General features: G+C 36.6%; 1 protein-coding gene across 16 annotated transcripts in view; it reads right to left on the bottom strand.

Moving 5' to 3' along the window:
- The window catches only part of KTN1 (kinectin 1), a 149,977-nt gene that overhangs the window by 100,913 nt on the left and 32,090 nt on the right, over positions 1 to 16,974 (bottom strand). For 15 of the 16 annotated variants that reach the window (XR_013485451.1, XM_078151502.1, XM_020986437.2 and 12 more), the window contains 4 exons: positions 11,335 to 11,882; positions 1,777 to 1,911; positions 1,354 to 1,524; positions 484 to 614 (listed from right to left, as the gene is read on the bottom strand). Coding sequence is in view for 15 of the 16 variants with exons in the window: in XM_078151502.1 (XP_078007628.1) it covers positions 484 to 614; positions 1,354 to 1,524; positions 1,777 to 1,911; positions 11,335 to 11,857 (960 nt within the window). In the remaining variant the exon portion in view is untranslated. The remainder of the gene's footprint in view (positions 1 to 483; positions 615 to 1,353; positions 1,525 to 1,776; positions 1,912 to 11,334; positions 11,883 to 16,974) is intronic. The other variant, XM_078151507.1, reaches the window with a different exon arrangement.

The following is a 16,974-nucleotide window of genomic DNA, read 5'->3' as shown; positions in this document are numbered from 1 at the left end:
TACATATCTAGAAGTACTGACATTCTTTTGCTCTTAAGTAATCTATAATCTGGGCAGCTAGGTGACACAGTGGATACAGTACCAGACCTGGAGTCAGGAAGACTCATCTTCCTTAGTTCAAATCTAGCCTCAGATATTACTAGCTATGTGACCCTAGGCAAGTCATTTAATCCTCTTTGCCTCAGTTTTCTCATCTGTAAAATGTGCTAGAGAAGGAAATGGCAAACCACTCCAGTATCTTTGCTAAGAAAACCTCTCACGAGGTCAGGAAGAGTTAGACATGGCTGAGATGACTCCACGACAATAGTCTACATTCTATAACTAAATTAATCTTTAAGTATAACCCTGATGAAAAGCAGAAAAACTTAGCTCAAAAAGTAGTTTTTGGGCTACTAAAAGTAAAAACAGACTTATTTGCTCACCTACATCTACAATTCTCACCAGTTTCCCCTTCAATGAATATATACCCAAGCACATACTTACCTTCTTTAAGGCATCTTGTATAGCACCAGACTTCTCCTTCAGCAAGTCTACAACACAAAGAGCCTCGGTTTCAGAGAATATCATAGTCTTCAGAGAGAGAAGGAAATCCTTAAATTTTACTTCTGCATTTTCTAAAATGAAGAAAATTAGTTTAACATAAATAAGCAGCTATGTGGCATAATTCCAAAAAGACCAAAATTAAACAGGAAAAAAATATGTAAAATAGCAATGAACTCGAGGACCATTAAAAAATTGCTATTTAAATGTTATCTTTACCAAGCTATTGAAAAAAAAGTTTCTCAAAGCTGGATAAGAATACATAAAATTATTTAAGGAGCTAGTAGTAAATTCTATCTTTTATGACAAAAATAAGATAGCATGTATAAATAATTCAAAGAAGATATTTATAGATATTCTACACTTATAAATAGCCCATCTATCTCATCATCTGCCTGACATCTCATTTTCCTGCTGTTAGACCCTTACCCCATATCTTTCACTGAAACCATTATCCCTTCCCCAAAAGAGTCCCTTACCTCATTCATCTGCCAAATTGGTCACCCAAATCCTAGGCTCAAGCACCCTTAGTACTCAATGCAATCTATTAGTACAATAGTCAAATAAGTCTTTGTGGACAACCATTAGACTACAACTAGAACTATAAATTTGAACAAATCACCTAGTCTCTTTCTCAGTTCCTTATCTACCAAAATCAGTTTGGACTGGTGACTTCTAAGACTCCTTCTCCTGCCCTAACAAGACATAAGATTCTATGACATCACTGTTAACCTTGATTCTACATCTAATGTACTATAACAGGTTGTTCAGATATTTTTAAGGAGACTAGAATTAATATGTTAATTTTATTACCTTTGTCGGTTTCATTTTTCAGTTTTTTCGTTCCTGTTTTTTGGATCCCTTCTACTTGATCACTTTTAACCAGATCAATCACTTCTCTCTTATCTGCTGCAGGATTTGGGTCAGAGTTATCCATCAAAGAAGTGTAAGAACTTGAGTGACTATGACGTTCATCCATCATCGCTGTTTTGTAAATTCAATAAATCATTGCTTTTTTTTAGAGTAAAAGTTAAAGTAAAGCATGCAATTTAAGGTAAATATATGATGATATATATTAAAATTTTACAGTTCTAAGTGATATTGTTTCCACTACAAGGGTGTGTGGAGGGGGACAGTGTAAATCTTTTTTTTTAAATATTTCTTATCTATATCACATAAATTCACATTATTAGTATGAGGTGACTCAAAACTAAAAGTTTCAAAACAATATTTTACCATTATCTGTTTTTTGTTTCTTTGATGAATTTTTCTTTTTTCCAGATCCACTGTCTTTAGTCTCCTGGTGGAGGGGTAATGGTTCTTGTTTTTTGGTAGATGACAAAACCACTTCAGTCTTTTTATCCTGGTCATCTAAAAAGGATGATCAGTAATTTATGACATGAAACAGTAAAAATATAACACAAGCAAGCAGAATCAGTCCAAGGTTAATTCTATATGCTAGACTTTTTTCAGTATTTTGTATCACCTGTATTCATATGCCTTTAAGGAGCACAGCAGTTCTCAATAATATGTGCTGCTGTATTACACTGTAAAAATCACTGACCCTGGAATCAGACCCAGGTTCAAGTTTTGGCTCTGACACTTACCAGCTGTGTAGACTATGGGTGAATCACAGCCAGAGACTTAGTTTCCACAGCTATAAAGGTTTACAATAATACTAAGAGTTACTGTGAAATGCTTTGTAAATCTTTTAGGTCCTACATAAATGTGAATTATTGTCCTACGTTTATATTTTAAGAACTGAGAACCTATCAAAATTTGACATCTATTCAGTTGTCAAAGAATAGTTTCAAGACACCAGGAAAGATATATCCCAATAACTGGAATTATACTCAGTAAATAAGACTGAATATAATACTATATAAATTAATGAGTTAGGTCAAAATCACTTGCGCTTATTAAAAAAAAGCTATCTTGAATCAATATAATTTCCGTCTCAACAAATAAAAATGCCTTTACATATTAATATCATTTTCTAAAAGAGTATTTACATTTACAGAAGTAATATAATATATTAAAAAGAATGCTGGACTTGTAGCTATGACACTGAGCAAGTCACAATTTATAGAATTCTCAACTTCTTCATCTATAAAATGGGATGATAATATACTATCAACCTCACGTGGCTGATGTGAGGTCAAAATGGAGAAAAAAGAGACGACAGAGCCTTTTCTTCTTACCCTTCCCTCTGGCCTTAGTAAACAAATTATCCTTACTTTCATTTAAGGCTAATTCTTCTTGCTTTTCCCTTCATCCCTCTATCTTGATCCTATTCATTAATGATTGCTTCCTTCAGCACCTAGTTCTAGTAATCAGCTCCCCCCCCCCCATATCCTCAAGCCCTCCCTTTTCATTGCCTCCTATATCTTTGCTTCCCAACAGGTCAAAGTGTCTCCTTTTGTTTTTTTTTAAAGTCTCTCTACTACCCAGTCCTCCCCTCATTCATTGACAAACTTTTTTTTAAGTACAGGACAACACAATCACAAACTCTTTAAACCTTTCCAATCCTTATCCCCAACACTTCACTTAAATTTCCAATGACTTCCTTATCATAAAGTCCAATGGCCTTTTTTTTTCTTTCCCCATCCTCTTTGACCCCTCTGCACCATCTGACATTGTTGAAACTACTTCCTGATGAACCAGGGTCTCTTCCTTACCATGCCTCCAAAAAAAGTTAGGTTTTTGATTCTTTTACTCCTCTATAATCAATTTCTCTTTCCCAAACCCTTAACGGAGACATTTCACAGGGTCTTTTTCTGGATACAGTCTCCCTGTCTCTTAGTAAATATATTTCAGTCCTAAGGTTTCATCTCTAATTTAGCTCTCAAAATCTATGGCTAAAATAAAAACCAAAACAAAAAAAAAAGAAAAGGGGCAGCTAGGTGGCGCAGTGGTTAGAGCAACCGCAGACAAATAACACGTATTAGCTGTGTGACCTTGGGCAAGTCACTTAACCCCACTGCCTAGCCCCCTCCCCCCCAAAAAAATCTATGGCTATACCTCTAATATCTCTTCCAAGCAACCATGGGATCTCTTTCCATGTATTCAGTACTATATCCATGATCCCTCCCCTTAAACCTGCTCCTACCTCTGATTCCACTATAGCCTGTGGCATCACTATTTATACTGTTCTTTCCTCTCCACCTGTCATATCCAATCAGTTATCAAGTCCTGTCAATTCTACCTTAACATTTTTTTCCATCTATCCTTCCCCTGCTCCATACTCATCGCCATTATCCAATTACAGGCCCTCATTTTCATTCATCTACTCAAATACAACTTTAGACATTTCTTAGCTAGGTGACCCTGAGCAAGTCCCTTAATCTGTTTACCTGAGTTTCCCCAACAGCAAAATGGGGAAACTACCTCACAGAGTTGTTGGGAGCACCAAATAAGATGTTTATAAAAACTGCTTAGCACAGGGCCTGATACACAGGAGGCAGTATATAAATGCCTATTCTCTCCCCCTTCCCTACACTATTTATCCACACCGATTTTGCTGCTTCTGCTCTCTCTATCTATTCTTCCTCTATCTATTCCATCCTCAGTCTATCATTCATAACACTGCTAGATGAAATTCCTTTTGCACAGATCTGGTTATGGCAGTATATGAATGGCAAGAAGAAATCACTGAAGAGTTCTAAGGAAAGAAAAATTTTAAATCTTTAATAGAGCATTCAAGGTCCTCTACCATCTGGCCCCATGCTACCTTTCGATTAATAAGTATTATTCTTAAGCACCTGTGTGCCAAGCACTGTGTATTAGGTATACAGATATGAAAACGAAACAATCCTTACTCTCGGTGAGTTTAACATCCCAAGAGAGGAGAAAACAAGCACGTGTAAAATACAGAGAGTTCTAAGTGTGGGCATATATATATAAAATTTCGCATATATAGACATACACTTATGTGTCTATACATGTGCACGTGTAGACACACACATATGCATACACATAGATGCACAGGCACAAAGTGGCTAAAAATAATGTAGTTTGGAAGGGAGAGCACTAGCCATCAGCAGAAATCAGGAAACAATTCATGGAGGAGATGGTACCTGAGCAACATCCTACAGCCAATCCTTAAAGGCCGCAGCATTCGACAGCGTCAGTCACCCTCTTCTGGTTGATCTTCTCTTTTCTATAGGCTTCCCTGACAACATTCTAGCCTGGTTTTTCTCCGACCTATATGACTATTCCTTCTCAGTCTCCTTGGCTAGATTTTCATACAGGTCAAGGCTGTTTGCACAGGGCTCCGCCTTGGGCTCTCTTCTCTCCTCCCTCTATACTATTTCACTTGCTGATTTAAATGAGCTGCCAAGGATATAATTACTGCTATTCCGAGAATTTCTGAAGCTATTTGTCCAACCCTAACTTTTCTCCCAACCTTCAGACTTGCATCTCCAACTGTCTATTGGACATCTCCAACTAGATCTAGTTCCATGGACATATTAAGCTCAAGATGTCCAAAACTGAACTCCGGATCTTTCCCGCCCTGCTGCCAATACTCCCCCAAACACCAAAAAACAAAACAATCACTCCTTCCAAACTTCCCTATTATTACTGAGGATACTACAAGCTCACAACCCAACTGTTATCCTGAACTCCTCACTCTCTCATCCCACTCCCAAATCCAATCTACTGCTAAGTCCTGTCACTTCTACAATGTTGAAATCTCTCATATATACCCGCTTCTCTCTCTGGCACTGGCACTGAGGCCCTAGGTGCAGGCCCTCATCATCTCACACCTAGACTATTGCAATAGCTTTTTGGTTGGTCTGTCTTAAGACTTTCCCTACTTCAGTCCATTCTCCAAAATCATCTTCCTAAGGTGCAGGTTTAAACCATGTTACCTCATCTATTCAATAAAATCCAATAGCTCTCACCTCTAGGACAAAATATGAAATCCTTCATAACCCAGTCCCCTGCCAACTTTCCAACCTTCTTATACTTTACACCCCTCTATGTAATCTATAAAACAATCATTCTGGCCTCCTTCACAGTTTCTTACAAAATATTCCATGTTCCAACTTATGGAATGTTCACTAGCTGTCCCTCAGGCTGGAATTCTCTTCCCCATCTACACTTCTTATCTTCCTTCAAATCTCAGCTAAAATTCCACCCTGTCCCCCTCCCCCCAATCCCCAGAAGGAAACACTTTCTGCAAGATCTTCCTGATCTCCTTTAATTCCTTCTACTGATAATCTCCAATTTAACCTGTAAATATATTTTTAGTACTCTGTTGTTTTCATGTTATTTCCCCCATTAGACCATGAGCTCTCTAAGGGCAGGGGTTGTCTTTTGCTTTTTTTTTTTTTTTGCATCAGTGGCATATAGTACAGTGCCTGGTACATAGAAGGTACTTGATAAATGCTTGTTGACTTAAAGAAAGAGAGGGACACTAAGGCTTCTGAGTAACTATGTCCCAGGAATGGAAAACAGCCAATGCAAAGGCCCAGGGAGAGGAAATGGAGTTTCATATTTGAGAGGAAAAGAAAGAAACTAAGTTTGACTGGATCTCAGAGTATAGGATGGAAAGTAATGTTCAATGAGGGTAGAAAGATAGACTGGGGTCAGGTGGCAGAGGATTTTGAAAGCTGAAAAGAGGAGTTTATATTGTCCAGAAAGCCACTGAACACAGATGAGTAGGGGATTTATAGAATCAAATTCACACTTAAGGAAAATCATTTTGGCAACAAGTATGGTGTAGGATAGACTAGAATGGTGAGAGACTGAGCCAGGAACACCAACTAGGAGGCTATTGCAGTAATCTAGGTGAGAGGTGTTGACAGTCTGAAATAAAGCTGTAGCTCTCTAAGTGGTGAAGCATTGTGAAGGTGTAAATAGCAAGATTTGGGAACTATCTTGATACGTGAGGTGAGGGAAAATAAAATGCCACGCTTACAAAACTGAGACATTGGAAGGATAGTGGTGTCTTTCCAGCTTTTTCTTATATTTCTCCTCTCCATGTACTCAGGGCTTCAGCCAAACTGGTCTATGCATCATGAATACACATCCCATGATGACCTGCTTTCCCTCCGCTAATACTATCCCGTATGCCTGGAAGGTTTTCCTCTAATTTCTAACCATCCTTTAAAACCCAATCCAAGTGTCACACCTCCTCCATGACTAATATCCCAAGTTGGAGACAAACCTACCTTGAGCTCATAATGTACTTGATCCTCACAAAAATCCTGCCAGATAAGTGTTATTATTATCTTCACTTTACAGTTGGGGAAACTGAGGAAAGCAGAGGTTAAGCAACTTGCCCAGGTCACACAACTAGTGAATGTCTGAGGCCAAATCTGAACTCAGGTCTTCCTGACTTCAAGCTTAGTGCTCTGTCCACTGCACCACTTGCACCAATTGCTGCTTGGTAGTAGTTCTTTTTGCCTAAAGAATGTGCATAAAGGGCCTTGAGTTCAAATCCTGCCTCAGACACTTGACACTTACTGGCTATGTAACCCTGGGCATGTCACTTAACCCTGATTGCCTCACCAAAAAAAGAAAAAAGAAAAAAGGGGAAAAAAAAAAGAATGTGCACTGAACATGATTGAGAATTTTGATAAATCTAAAAGAAAAATACATCTCCCTCATGCCTACTGCAACTATAATCAAATAAGAAGTTGAAATACAGGGTAAAATGGCTTAAATTAGATACCAGATTCTCTTCTTAGACCATCAACAAGTTATATTACACCAAATTCTGTACAGTGCTGTTAGATATAATACTCAATCTACAAGATAAACATGTGTTTAAAGTCAAGTACATAACTTGTTTGGAAAGATAATCACCCTGGAAAATAGACTGCCAAAAAGAATTGGACACTGAAGAGATGCCCATCAACTGGGAAACGGCAGAACAAGCTGTGATATATGATTGTGATGGAAGACTATTGTGCTGTAAGAAATAATGAAGGGAATGGTTTCAGAAAAACCTGTGAAGACCTATATGAGCTAATGCAAAGTGAAGTGAGCAGAACCATGAGAACCACGATACACAGGTAACAGCAATACGGTAATAACAATCAAGTGTGAAAGATTCAGCTTCTCTGATCAATAACCCAATACAATTCCAAAGGATTCATAATGAAAAATGCCTTTTACCTTCAAAGAGATAATTGATGAACTCTGAGTGCAAACTGAAGTACAGTTTTTTTTCAAAAGAAAAAGAAAACAAAGCACCAAGCACTCTGAAACTTTCAATAGTTACTGTTATTTACTGAGGAAAGCATTTCTTGATGTAATTATTCTGTTCAATTTCCCACTTACAACCCTTTTTTTCTTAAAGAGTTGGTTAAAGAGGAAAACTGCTAAAAGCAAAGAAAGAAACAAACCTATTCAGTCTATCTATATACTTGGCAGAGGTGGAAGAAGTGTATTAGTTATAGGTAAAGACTGATTTTTCATCAGTACTAGCTGACCATTCACATTGGGACTTTTAGACAAGGTAAGCAAAAACCACTGACCACAAAGGAAATATGTTTTAGATCTCTAATGCAGAGAACAGAGCTATCATATTCAGAGCCTATTAGTCTTAACAGGTGATCTGGTATAACTTGTGTAATGCATCACTATTTATTTAACAGTTAGATTAGTTTTCTTTAGGGATTGAAAGGAGGTTCCTGTTAGCTATCCTTCTGTTCAATCTATATGACATAATTTAGAAAAAAATTGTGACTAGTATAGGCTGCAATGTCATTACATTTTTGAACATCAGTTCTCTATCTTCTGTCAACAAAGCACTGAGCTTTCATGTCTCTTCATGGCTAACAAATTAAACTGGAATAATAGCAGGCTGGCTAAAATTTAATGAGGTTGTACTGAAAGTAAGAGAATTTCGTGGGGATATCTGATAACTTTATTTGAGTGGACATCATTGCTCTGACCAAAGAGAGAAATTTACAATTCCAGTAATTTATACATTCATTTGGAACCAAGGGTCTACTATACGACCAGGGTGAATTTGACCATGCTTTTAGTCAAGAAGGTTAATTTATTTCCTACAAAACAATGGATTCTTGTATTTAATTTTTTGCTACTTGGATGAAGGCTTTTTTAGATGATATATGCCACTAAGTTTCTATTTCATGCCTTAAAGATTTTTTTTTCAGATTTTAAGCTATGTAAGAAAACTAAGTAACTACATAATGATACGATTATTAAAATTTATGGAAGATAACTAAAGCAGACACTTGTGAAGCATAGCACTGGTCAAATACATCTCTAAACAGGTTTTCTGTGAGACTACATTCATCCCTCAACACTTCCAGAATATTCTGCTCAAAATGAATTGGGTTTTTTAATGTTAGTGAAAATTATTTTTTTAATTAAACAGAATATTTCCAAAGACTTAATTTATTTCTCCCAGACATCTCTGTTCTTCCAAATTCTCTCCATAATCATCCCATTTGACAAATTTGGTCCAACCCAACAATCCTTCAATCATATCAAATTGGTAAGTAGCCAGATGAGAAGAAGGCTTGAGACCACTGACAAGCTTACAAAGTATTGTTCCTATAAGTATGTTCTCTCTAGACAAACAGACAGTGTGAAAACTTGAAACTAAAAGCACCTCATTAAGCATGAACAAAGTTGTCCAAAATAACTAAAAACTGATACTCACGAGATAGAGTAGTACTATTTAGACTAAATCTTTAGGAGTTTCAGGAAGACCTATAAGATTCGATTCCTACTGGTATCCATGAACTACTGTGACCTATTTTAATTACAGAATATAATTTAAATTATATGAAGAAATGAGTCTCAATGTATGTTGGTTATATTTAAATTTTTTTTACAAAAAGTCTTTAAAGAAAAAAATTTGATTTTTCTAAAGCTGATTTTTATTTACCCATCAAGTTTTATCCAAAATAACTCTGCAAAAGTAACTCCATTTTTGTTGGTACAAAAATTTCATGTGAACTTTCAATCAGGCTACTATGCCTAAGTGTTCAATCCAATAAAGCCCTGAGGTATCAGAGCCCTTATTATCACAACACCAAATCCATTCAATGAATGTGGCTTTCCCTTTGTATATAGAAATCAAAGACTCTTTAGCAAACCACAATGATAAGTGCATTTCCAGGAAGGTTGGACAAGAAGGCAGCATTGTACAATAAAAAGTTAGATTTTTTTTTTTAAGTCAAAGGACCATGTGAATATGACTTTGAATTTCCTTGTGACCTTGGGCAATCATTTAACCCCAGCTTCCTCATCTATAAAATGAGGATACAGGATTAGATGGTTTCCAAAGACCCTTCCAGCTCTAAACCTGTGATTCTACAATTTAATCTAAGTAATCAAGGGCCTGAGTAATTAGGCTAATTTTTCAGGATGCTTATAAACTGGTTCTTGTGGTCCAAAAGTATTTTGGCCAATGAAATCATTGCTAATTAGCAAACAGAACGCCAGGGTGATTACTATGAGAAACAATATTCATTTTAGTAATAAAATCTGGTCATTTTGTATTTTTAATTAGTATCATTAATAACAACGATGGGCTATTACTAAAAAAGAGAATTAGACATGTTTTTAGGCCTCAAGTTCCTGAGTTGCAAAGTGTCAACTTTAGGCCCGATATAAGGGAAAAATTAGAGCTATCTAAAAGTAGAGGGGCAGCTAGGTGGCACAGTGGATAGAGCTCCAGGCTTGGGGTCAGGATCTGAATTCAAATCTAAACTCAGACTCTTGACACTTACTAGCTGTGTGACCCTGGGCAAGTCACTTAACCCCACTGCCTCACCAAAAAAAAAAAAAAGTAGAGTAGGCTCCTTTGGAAGTAGCAGTTTTCCAATCCCCACTGGAGGTGTCCAAGCATATGCTAGACGTCTGCTTGCCTGGAATGTTACCCAGGGAATTCTTTTTCAAGTATAACTTGGATAAGATAGCCACTGAGATTGCTTCCAATTCTGACATTTCTGTGACCTCATAACTGTAAATGCACAACCACCTACCTGTAACTACCTTCAAAGACTAGTTGGAAGTAGTTCATCAAAATAGAGCCATTAGACTAATTACGCAAGAAAAAGGATATTACTCTAACAATCCACATGCTTCACTATCTAAGGACACTTCAAGATGTCTATTATTTCCAATATACAGTTAAAGACTTAACTAACAACACAACATAATGACCATCACTTTGACAATTAACAATCATGTTTAAGAAAAAAGATTCCAGGGGCAGCTAGGTGGTGCAGTGGACAGAGTCCTGTAGTCAGGAGGACCTGAGTTCAAATCCAGCCTCAGAGACCTGACACTAGCTAGGTGACCCTAGGAAAGTCACTTAACCCCAACTGTCTCACCAAAAAAAAAAAAAGAAAAGAAAAGAAAGAAAAGAAAAAGACTCCATCACAAATAAAAAATTCTTCTAAGGAAAACAAAACTTTCTAAGGAAGGTCTTCATTTTTTTTTCACTGTGTAGAAGAAAATCTCAATCGCTAATAACTGGAAGACTAAAAAATATTTGGTTGATTTTAGCATAATAATTCTGTATTAGAGATTTAAATTGGTTTTTAATGCTCTAAAAAGATTTGCTCACAAATGAAATTTTATAAACCCATAATTTTATATTGTATCTGAAAACGAAAGTAAAAGGGAAAAAAACTACCAAAAAAACCTTCCTCTTCATTTTACCCAAGTTCAGTTGAACAACTATTATCTAGCATATTGTGAGCCCTCAAGTATTAAGCACAAAAACTAAAGTTCTAGAATTAGTATTTATACCCTCAATATAACCACAGCATGTCACCAAAATCATATGGATCATAATACCGATTCCATTTTTAGGCTTTTTTTGCCCTGGTTTCTTCTTTGAACTTGAAGCTTCAGAAGGTGGTGTGGGCTGTTTGGTAACTGGCACTGGTTCAACTTTTTGGCCTGGACTCTTTGCTCCATCACTCTCTTTAGTGGCCTGCTCCTCCTGTACAGGCTTGTGTTTCTTTTCTTTTTTCTTCCGCTCTCTAACACCACTGGAAGCTTCAACAACCCTCAATTGAACAGGTGCTACTTGCTCATCACCTATACTCAAAGCATCAGTTACTTTAAAGTCCCGGGAAACATTCTCAGAATCAGATTCGTGAACGTTCCCATTCTGAGTTTCTTTCTTTTTGTTCTTTTTCTTTTCTGCCTTCTTTTTATCAGTCTTTGTAGGCAGAAGTTTTTGTTCTCTTTTCTGTTTTGCAAGAACTTCATCATATAATGTTTCTTTCATGAAAAGCCAGAAGAAGAGGAAAATTACTGTAATAACTACTGAAGGAATAAGGATAATAAAATACGTTGACTCGTAAAACTCCATGGTGCTTCGTAATGTCCTATAAAACCTATGTACAAAAGAAAAAATATTTCATGAATCTCACAAAAGTTTTTAAAATACATACTTTAATTGGTATTTAAGTTACATTAAACACAAACCTAAGCAACTCAAAAAGTTATCTAAATCACATACACTTGATTAATTTGCCAACTATATTTAAAGTACATTAAAATAAGACATCTATGTGGTACCTAACTAGGAAAACTATTTGGGAACAAATTCATAGCCAGTATTCTAGTATTTTTTTAACTTTAAGACAACAGATCATGGTGACAAAAAAAAAGCACCTTTACTTTATTTTCCAATGTTATTTCTCATAAATGTGTAAATATCTTGATTGATATATTACTCTTCCAGCACAGTAACACTGAAAAGCATAATGGCACAGCGGATGGCTTTAGATGAGGAATAACTAGGTTCACATTCTGCTTCTCTTTCTGACATAGATTACCTGTGTGAACACGAGCAAGTCACTTAACATATCTCAGTGTCCCAGACAACATTTTAAAGGCTCTAAGTTAAAGATGAGTGGAGATAAGATGCACTGCTGAAGGAAGTTTCTACAAGAGTTATTCACATTAATGAAGTGACAGGCACAGCATCCCCTTTCCAAAACACAGTGCCTCATTATGGACAGATCTAGTACAGTATCTTGACAGTAATGAAAAACTTGAAAACCTGGATAGCATTTCCTTTTGATTTGCTAACAGATGAATAAATGCATTTCATACTTAAATGTATCTGTACTATCACTAAGATAGACGTTCCCCATCATGGTACAGTTTTCTCATTCCATCATGTCTACTATTCCTGTGCAATTCTTATCCATGTCTTCCCATAATTCTTCCATAGGTAGTCTACTCAATGTTCCAGGAACTTACCTCTACAATGGATAGGTATTAATGGAATACTCGGGCTGTCCATTTAGTACCTTTCCCTAAGTTCACTTACTTTTTCCCATCATACATCTCTTTGATGTTATTTCCAAATGCCCCTCTCTACCATGGAGGATTGATTACCCTAAATTTCTTGAAGATTATCCCAGAAAAGATGGAACATTTTTAACATTCTTCAAAAGGTTTCACATATAGTTCTAGGAATAAACTACACCAACTATCTGAAGATCAGGCTATTTAACTACAAAACCAGCCTTAACAATAGTCATGAGCAAATTATACACAACAAAACACTAGCAAAATTTGTGCTGGGCAATTTTTACTACCGTTATAAGTACAAACATCCTTCAAAAGGGACAGAGTTAACTTTAATGGACAGTGCTGTTCCTAAAACACTTGTTACATAGAAAAAATTATATATAATAGTAATAACTACAACCAGGAGAAACAGCTTTGGACAGCAGAAGGAAAACAGGCTTCATTCAGAAAGACCTACATTTCAGGTCCTACATAATGGCACTATATATCTGAGCAAGTCATTTAGCTCCTAGGGAAGGGTCTCCAAAAAGAGATATGTGAAACAATCCAATGGGGTGCAAAAAGAAAATATCAAATTTTGTTTCTATTTATCTTTAACAAAGAAAGAAATGAAATTTCACTAAAATCAAATATATGGAATGACACTAACATTTGAACACTTGGTCACATATCAGTCATATCACAAAGTATCCTAAAGAAGAATGGGAATTCTTCAACGTAGAGAGGTTGGCAGTACTACCCTTTCTTGTTTATTAGCTTTCAGCATACTAAAATATTTCAGAGTACATGTGACCAATTAAGTAGATTTATGAAATTATCTAGCTTTAACTAAGCTAATGCTCACAAAATCAATAAGTGGCTTGAATAGGTTCCCACCAAGAAATCATTAGAGTACTAACTATGTGATAACAATTGAACAAAAACAGAATTAACATTTCCACCATTACTAGTACAAACTCTTCATCCGACATATTATGCAATAAAAACGATGATGATATAATCTGATCTCACAATTAGATAAATAAAAAATCAAAATTATCAAGATGATTTGAAATAATGATTTATAAAGACTAAGTTAGTATGACCTTCATCAAGTATATATTGTACCTTTAGGTATTAGCTAATGTTGGTATCAAGTCATCATAACTAGTAAGACATTTTAAAATTAAGCTTTTCTTGGTCAAAGCAATACAAGAGCAACAATTAATAAAAACACTTTATTCTTAAAAATCTTGGAAACAGATTTTTAAGGTTGTTTTCAAATCTTCTAAATACAGAATTTCAGCAGATTTTGAACATATCTGTTAACAGAAGAATGAAATACCTTCCAATTAATTTGTAAGACTAATGGGCCAACATCAGGGAAGATAGAAACGCAGTAGCCACATTTCAACAAAAACGGTCTAATTAGTGGGTAGAGTTGCAAAATAAGTTATCGTGATTTAATATATACAGCCAACACTGCACTTTATGCATTCAGAACTATAAATCTTTGTGAGGTCCTTTTATTGGCAATGTCAGCCATTAAAACCAAGGGCTGAAATGAAGGCGGTAGTTAAGTGGTGCAGTGAACAGAGTGCCAGGCTCGGAGTCAGGAAGACTCATCTTTGTGAGTTCAAATCTCGCCTCAGACACTCACAAGCAGTGTGACCCTGAGCAAGTCACTTAATCCTATTTGCCTCAGTCTCCTCATCTGTAAAATGTGGAGAAGGAAACAGCAAACCACTCTAGTATCTTTGCCAAGGAAACCCCAAATGAAGTCAGAGTCAGACATGACTGGAAATGCCTGAACAACAATAACACTGAAATAAAGTGAACATAAACCGTACTTCTGATTTGTGTCACAAAATTCTGTACAACTATTATTAAAATTTTAGTGAGAGCAACATTGATAGAATATGCTTCATTATTTAATAATCTTAGTTTGACATCATGATAAAATATTGAGAATATCTTAGTGAGAAAGGTTTATGTATCATTAATAAATTTTTAAAAATATATTCTATTTCACCTTTATGTCATTTTCATATTTATTTTTGCAAGTAGCACATATATGTAATTTGTAAGTAAATATACTTTGGAGATAAATGTTCACTTTCTTTTTTAACTTATCCAATGCGTGCTAAGTCGCAGAGAAGCTGCTGAATGGCCTTGGCTGAGGCAGGAGTGCCCCGCTCACAGATGCCACCACAGGTTCAGATCGGGAGGGGAAAAAACCAGCAACTTGAACCCACGATGACAGAGTTCTTTAAAGTTTGCAAAGTGCTTTACATAAATTATTTGTTTTGAGATTCACAACAACTTTGTGAGACAGGGAAGAGGAATGGAAGGGAGCAAGCATTTACATTAATGCCTACTGTGTGCCAAGCACTTTAACAAATATTCTCATTTGATCCTCGTAACAACCCTGAGGAGCAGATGCTGTTACTATCCCATCTCACAACTGAGGAATTACCTTAGGCATTGTAGCCCCATTTTATAGGTGAGGAAAGTGAAGTTCATATGCCTTAAGTGACTTCTCGCGATCATACAGTGATCAATCACACAGTAGCTAAGCGTTAAAGTTTAGTGTCAGCTTGAAGTCCTGATCTCCCTAATTCCAAGTCTAGTATAACACGCCCTCTCTCAATTAGACATTAAATCTTACTATTAGTTGACAAAATTATCGTGATACACTCAGTGGATCCATGCAGCACCACTATATCCTTTCAAAATTAAGTTCAGGGAAAAGATTTTGGGAAGATGGTGGAATAGGGTAGGAAATTACCTGGCTCTCCCAAATTCCACAAATAAATTAAAAATAATGCCTCAAAGTGAACATTGGAGAGGTAGAAATAATTAGAAGTCGAGATAAAGCAGCTGTCCAGCCTACAACACCCTGGGAGGAATTCAGGAAAGACCCGACCTCTGGTGTGGTGGTCAGGCATAACTGAAGGGCAGATAGTGCCTAAACCACAAATGACACGCTCTGGAGGCAGCTGTGTAGGTGGCAGCCTCCACTTCAGGAACTTTAGCCCCATGAACAGCGTAGGGGTCAGAAGACTGATCAGGGAAAGACTGTAGGGTCTTCTGCTGGCACTGGATATGGGCCCAGGCGTGCTGACTAGACATGGCCCCAGGCTGTGGCTGTAGCCAAGAAGGACCCAGCACACACAGGTGAGTGCAGGCCATGCTGTGGTCACTCAATGGGGAACGGAGTCCCTAGTTTGGGTTCCAGGGCACAGTAATAATCTTAAGCTTGCAGCCACAGGTGGGAATAAGAGCATTTGTGGTGACAGTATTGCTGGGGGCTCTGGTAATGACTGAGGGGCAGAAGGAATACCTCTCAGAAAACAACAGCATGAAAAACCTGAAGCATGAGACATTATCCCCTACATCTCAGGACTGAAGCCGACCTCTAACAACAAAGTAAACAGCCAAGAAATAAGAGAGAGAAAGAATAAGAGGAAGGAAGGAAGGAAGGAAGGAAGGAAGGAAGGAAGGAAGGAAGGAAGGAAGGAAGGAAGGAAGGAAGGAAGGAAGGAAGGAAGGAAGGAAGGAAGGAAGGAAGGAAGGAAGGAAGTAAGCAAAAGGGAAAGAAACTGACCACAGAGAGCCACTATGGTGATAGAGAAGATCTGGGTTCAAACTCAGAAGATGGTGAAGTTAAAACAGCTACTTCTACTTCAAAGAAAAAAGTAAAATAGTCACAAGCCCCAAAAGAGTTCTTAGAAGACCTTAAAAAGGACTTACTAAGATACCAAGAAATAATAAATCAAAAGAATTAAAAAATAAAAGAAAATATGAAACATCTCATTAGAAAAACAAGTGACCTGGAAAACAGATCAAGGAAAGACAATATAAGAATTACTGGACTACCTGAAATTTATGATAAAAAAAAAGAGTTTTAGACACTATACTTCAAGAAATTATTAAGGAAAATTGCCCTAAAGTTTTAGAACTAGAGGGTAAAATAGAAAGTGAAAGAATCCACCAATTACTACCTGAAGGCAAACACAAGATAAAAAGTCACAGGAACATAACAGCTAAATTTTGAAGCTCCCAGGTCAAGGAGAAAATACAATAAGTAACTAGAAGGAAACAATTTAAATACTGTGGAGTTACAGTCAGGATAACACAAGATTTAGCAGTTTCCACATTAAAAGACCAAATGGCACGGAACAT

This window comes from Phascolarctos cinereus, unplaced genomic scaffold, assembly GCF_003287225.1.
Source record: "Phascolarctos cinereus isolate Bilbo 61053 unplaced genomic scaffold, phaCin_HiC Scaffold_3;HRSCAF=262, whole genome shotgun sequence".
Lineage (NCBI taxonomy): Eukaryota > Metazoa > Chordata > Mammalia > Diprotodontia > Phascolarctidae > Phascolarctos > Phascolarctos cinereus.
The sequence above is the reverse complement of the archived record's forward strand: the minus strand, read 5'-3'. Positions and strand labels throughout refer to the sequence as shown.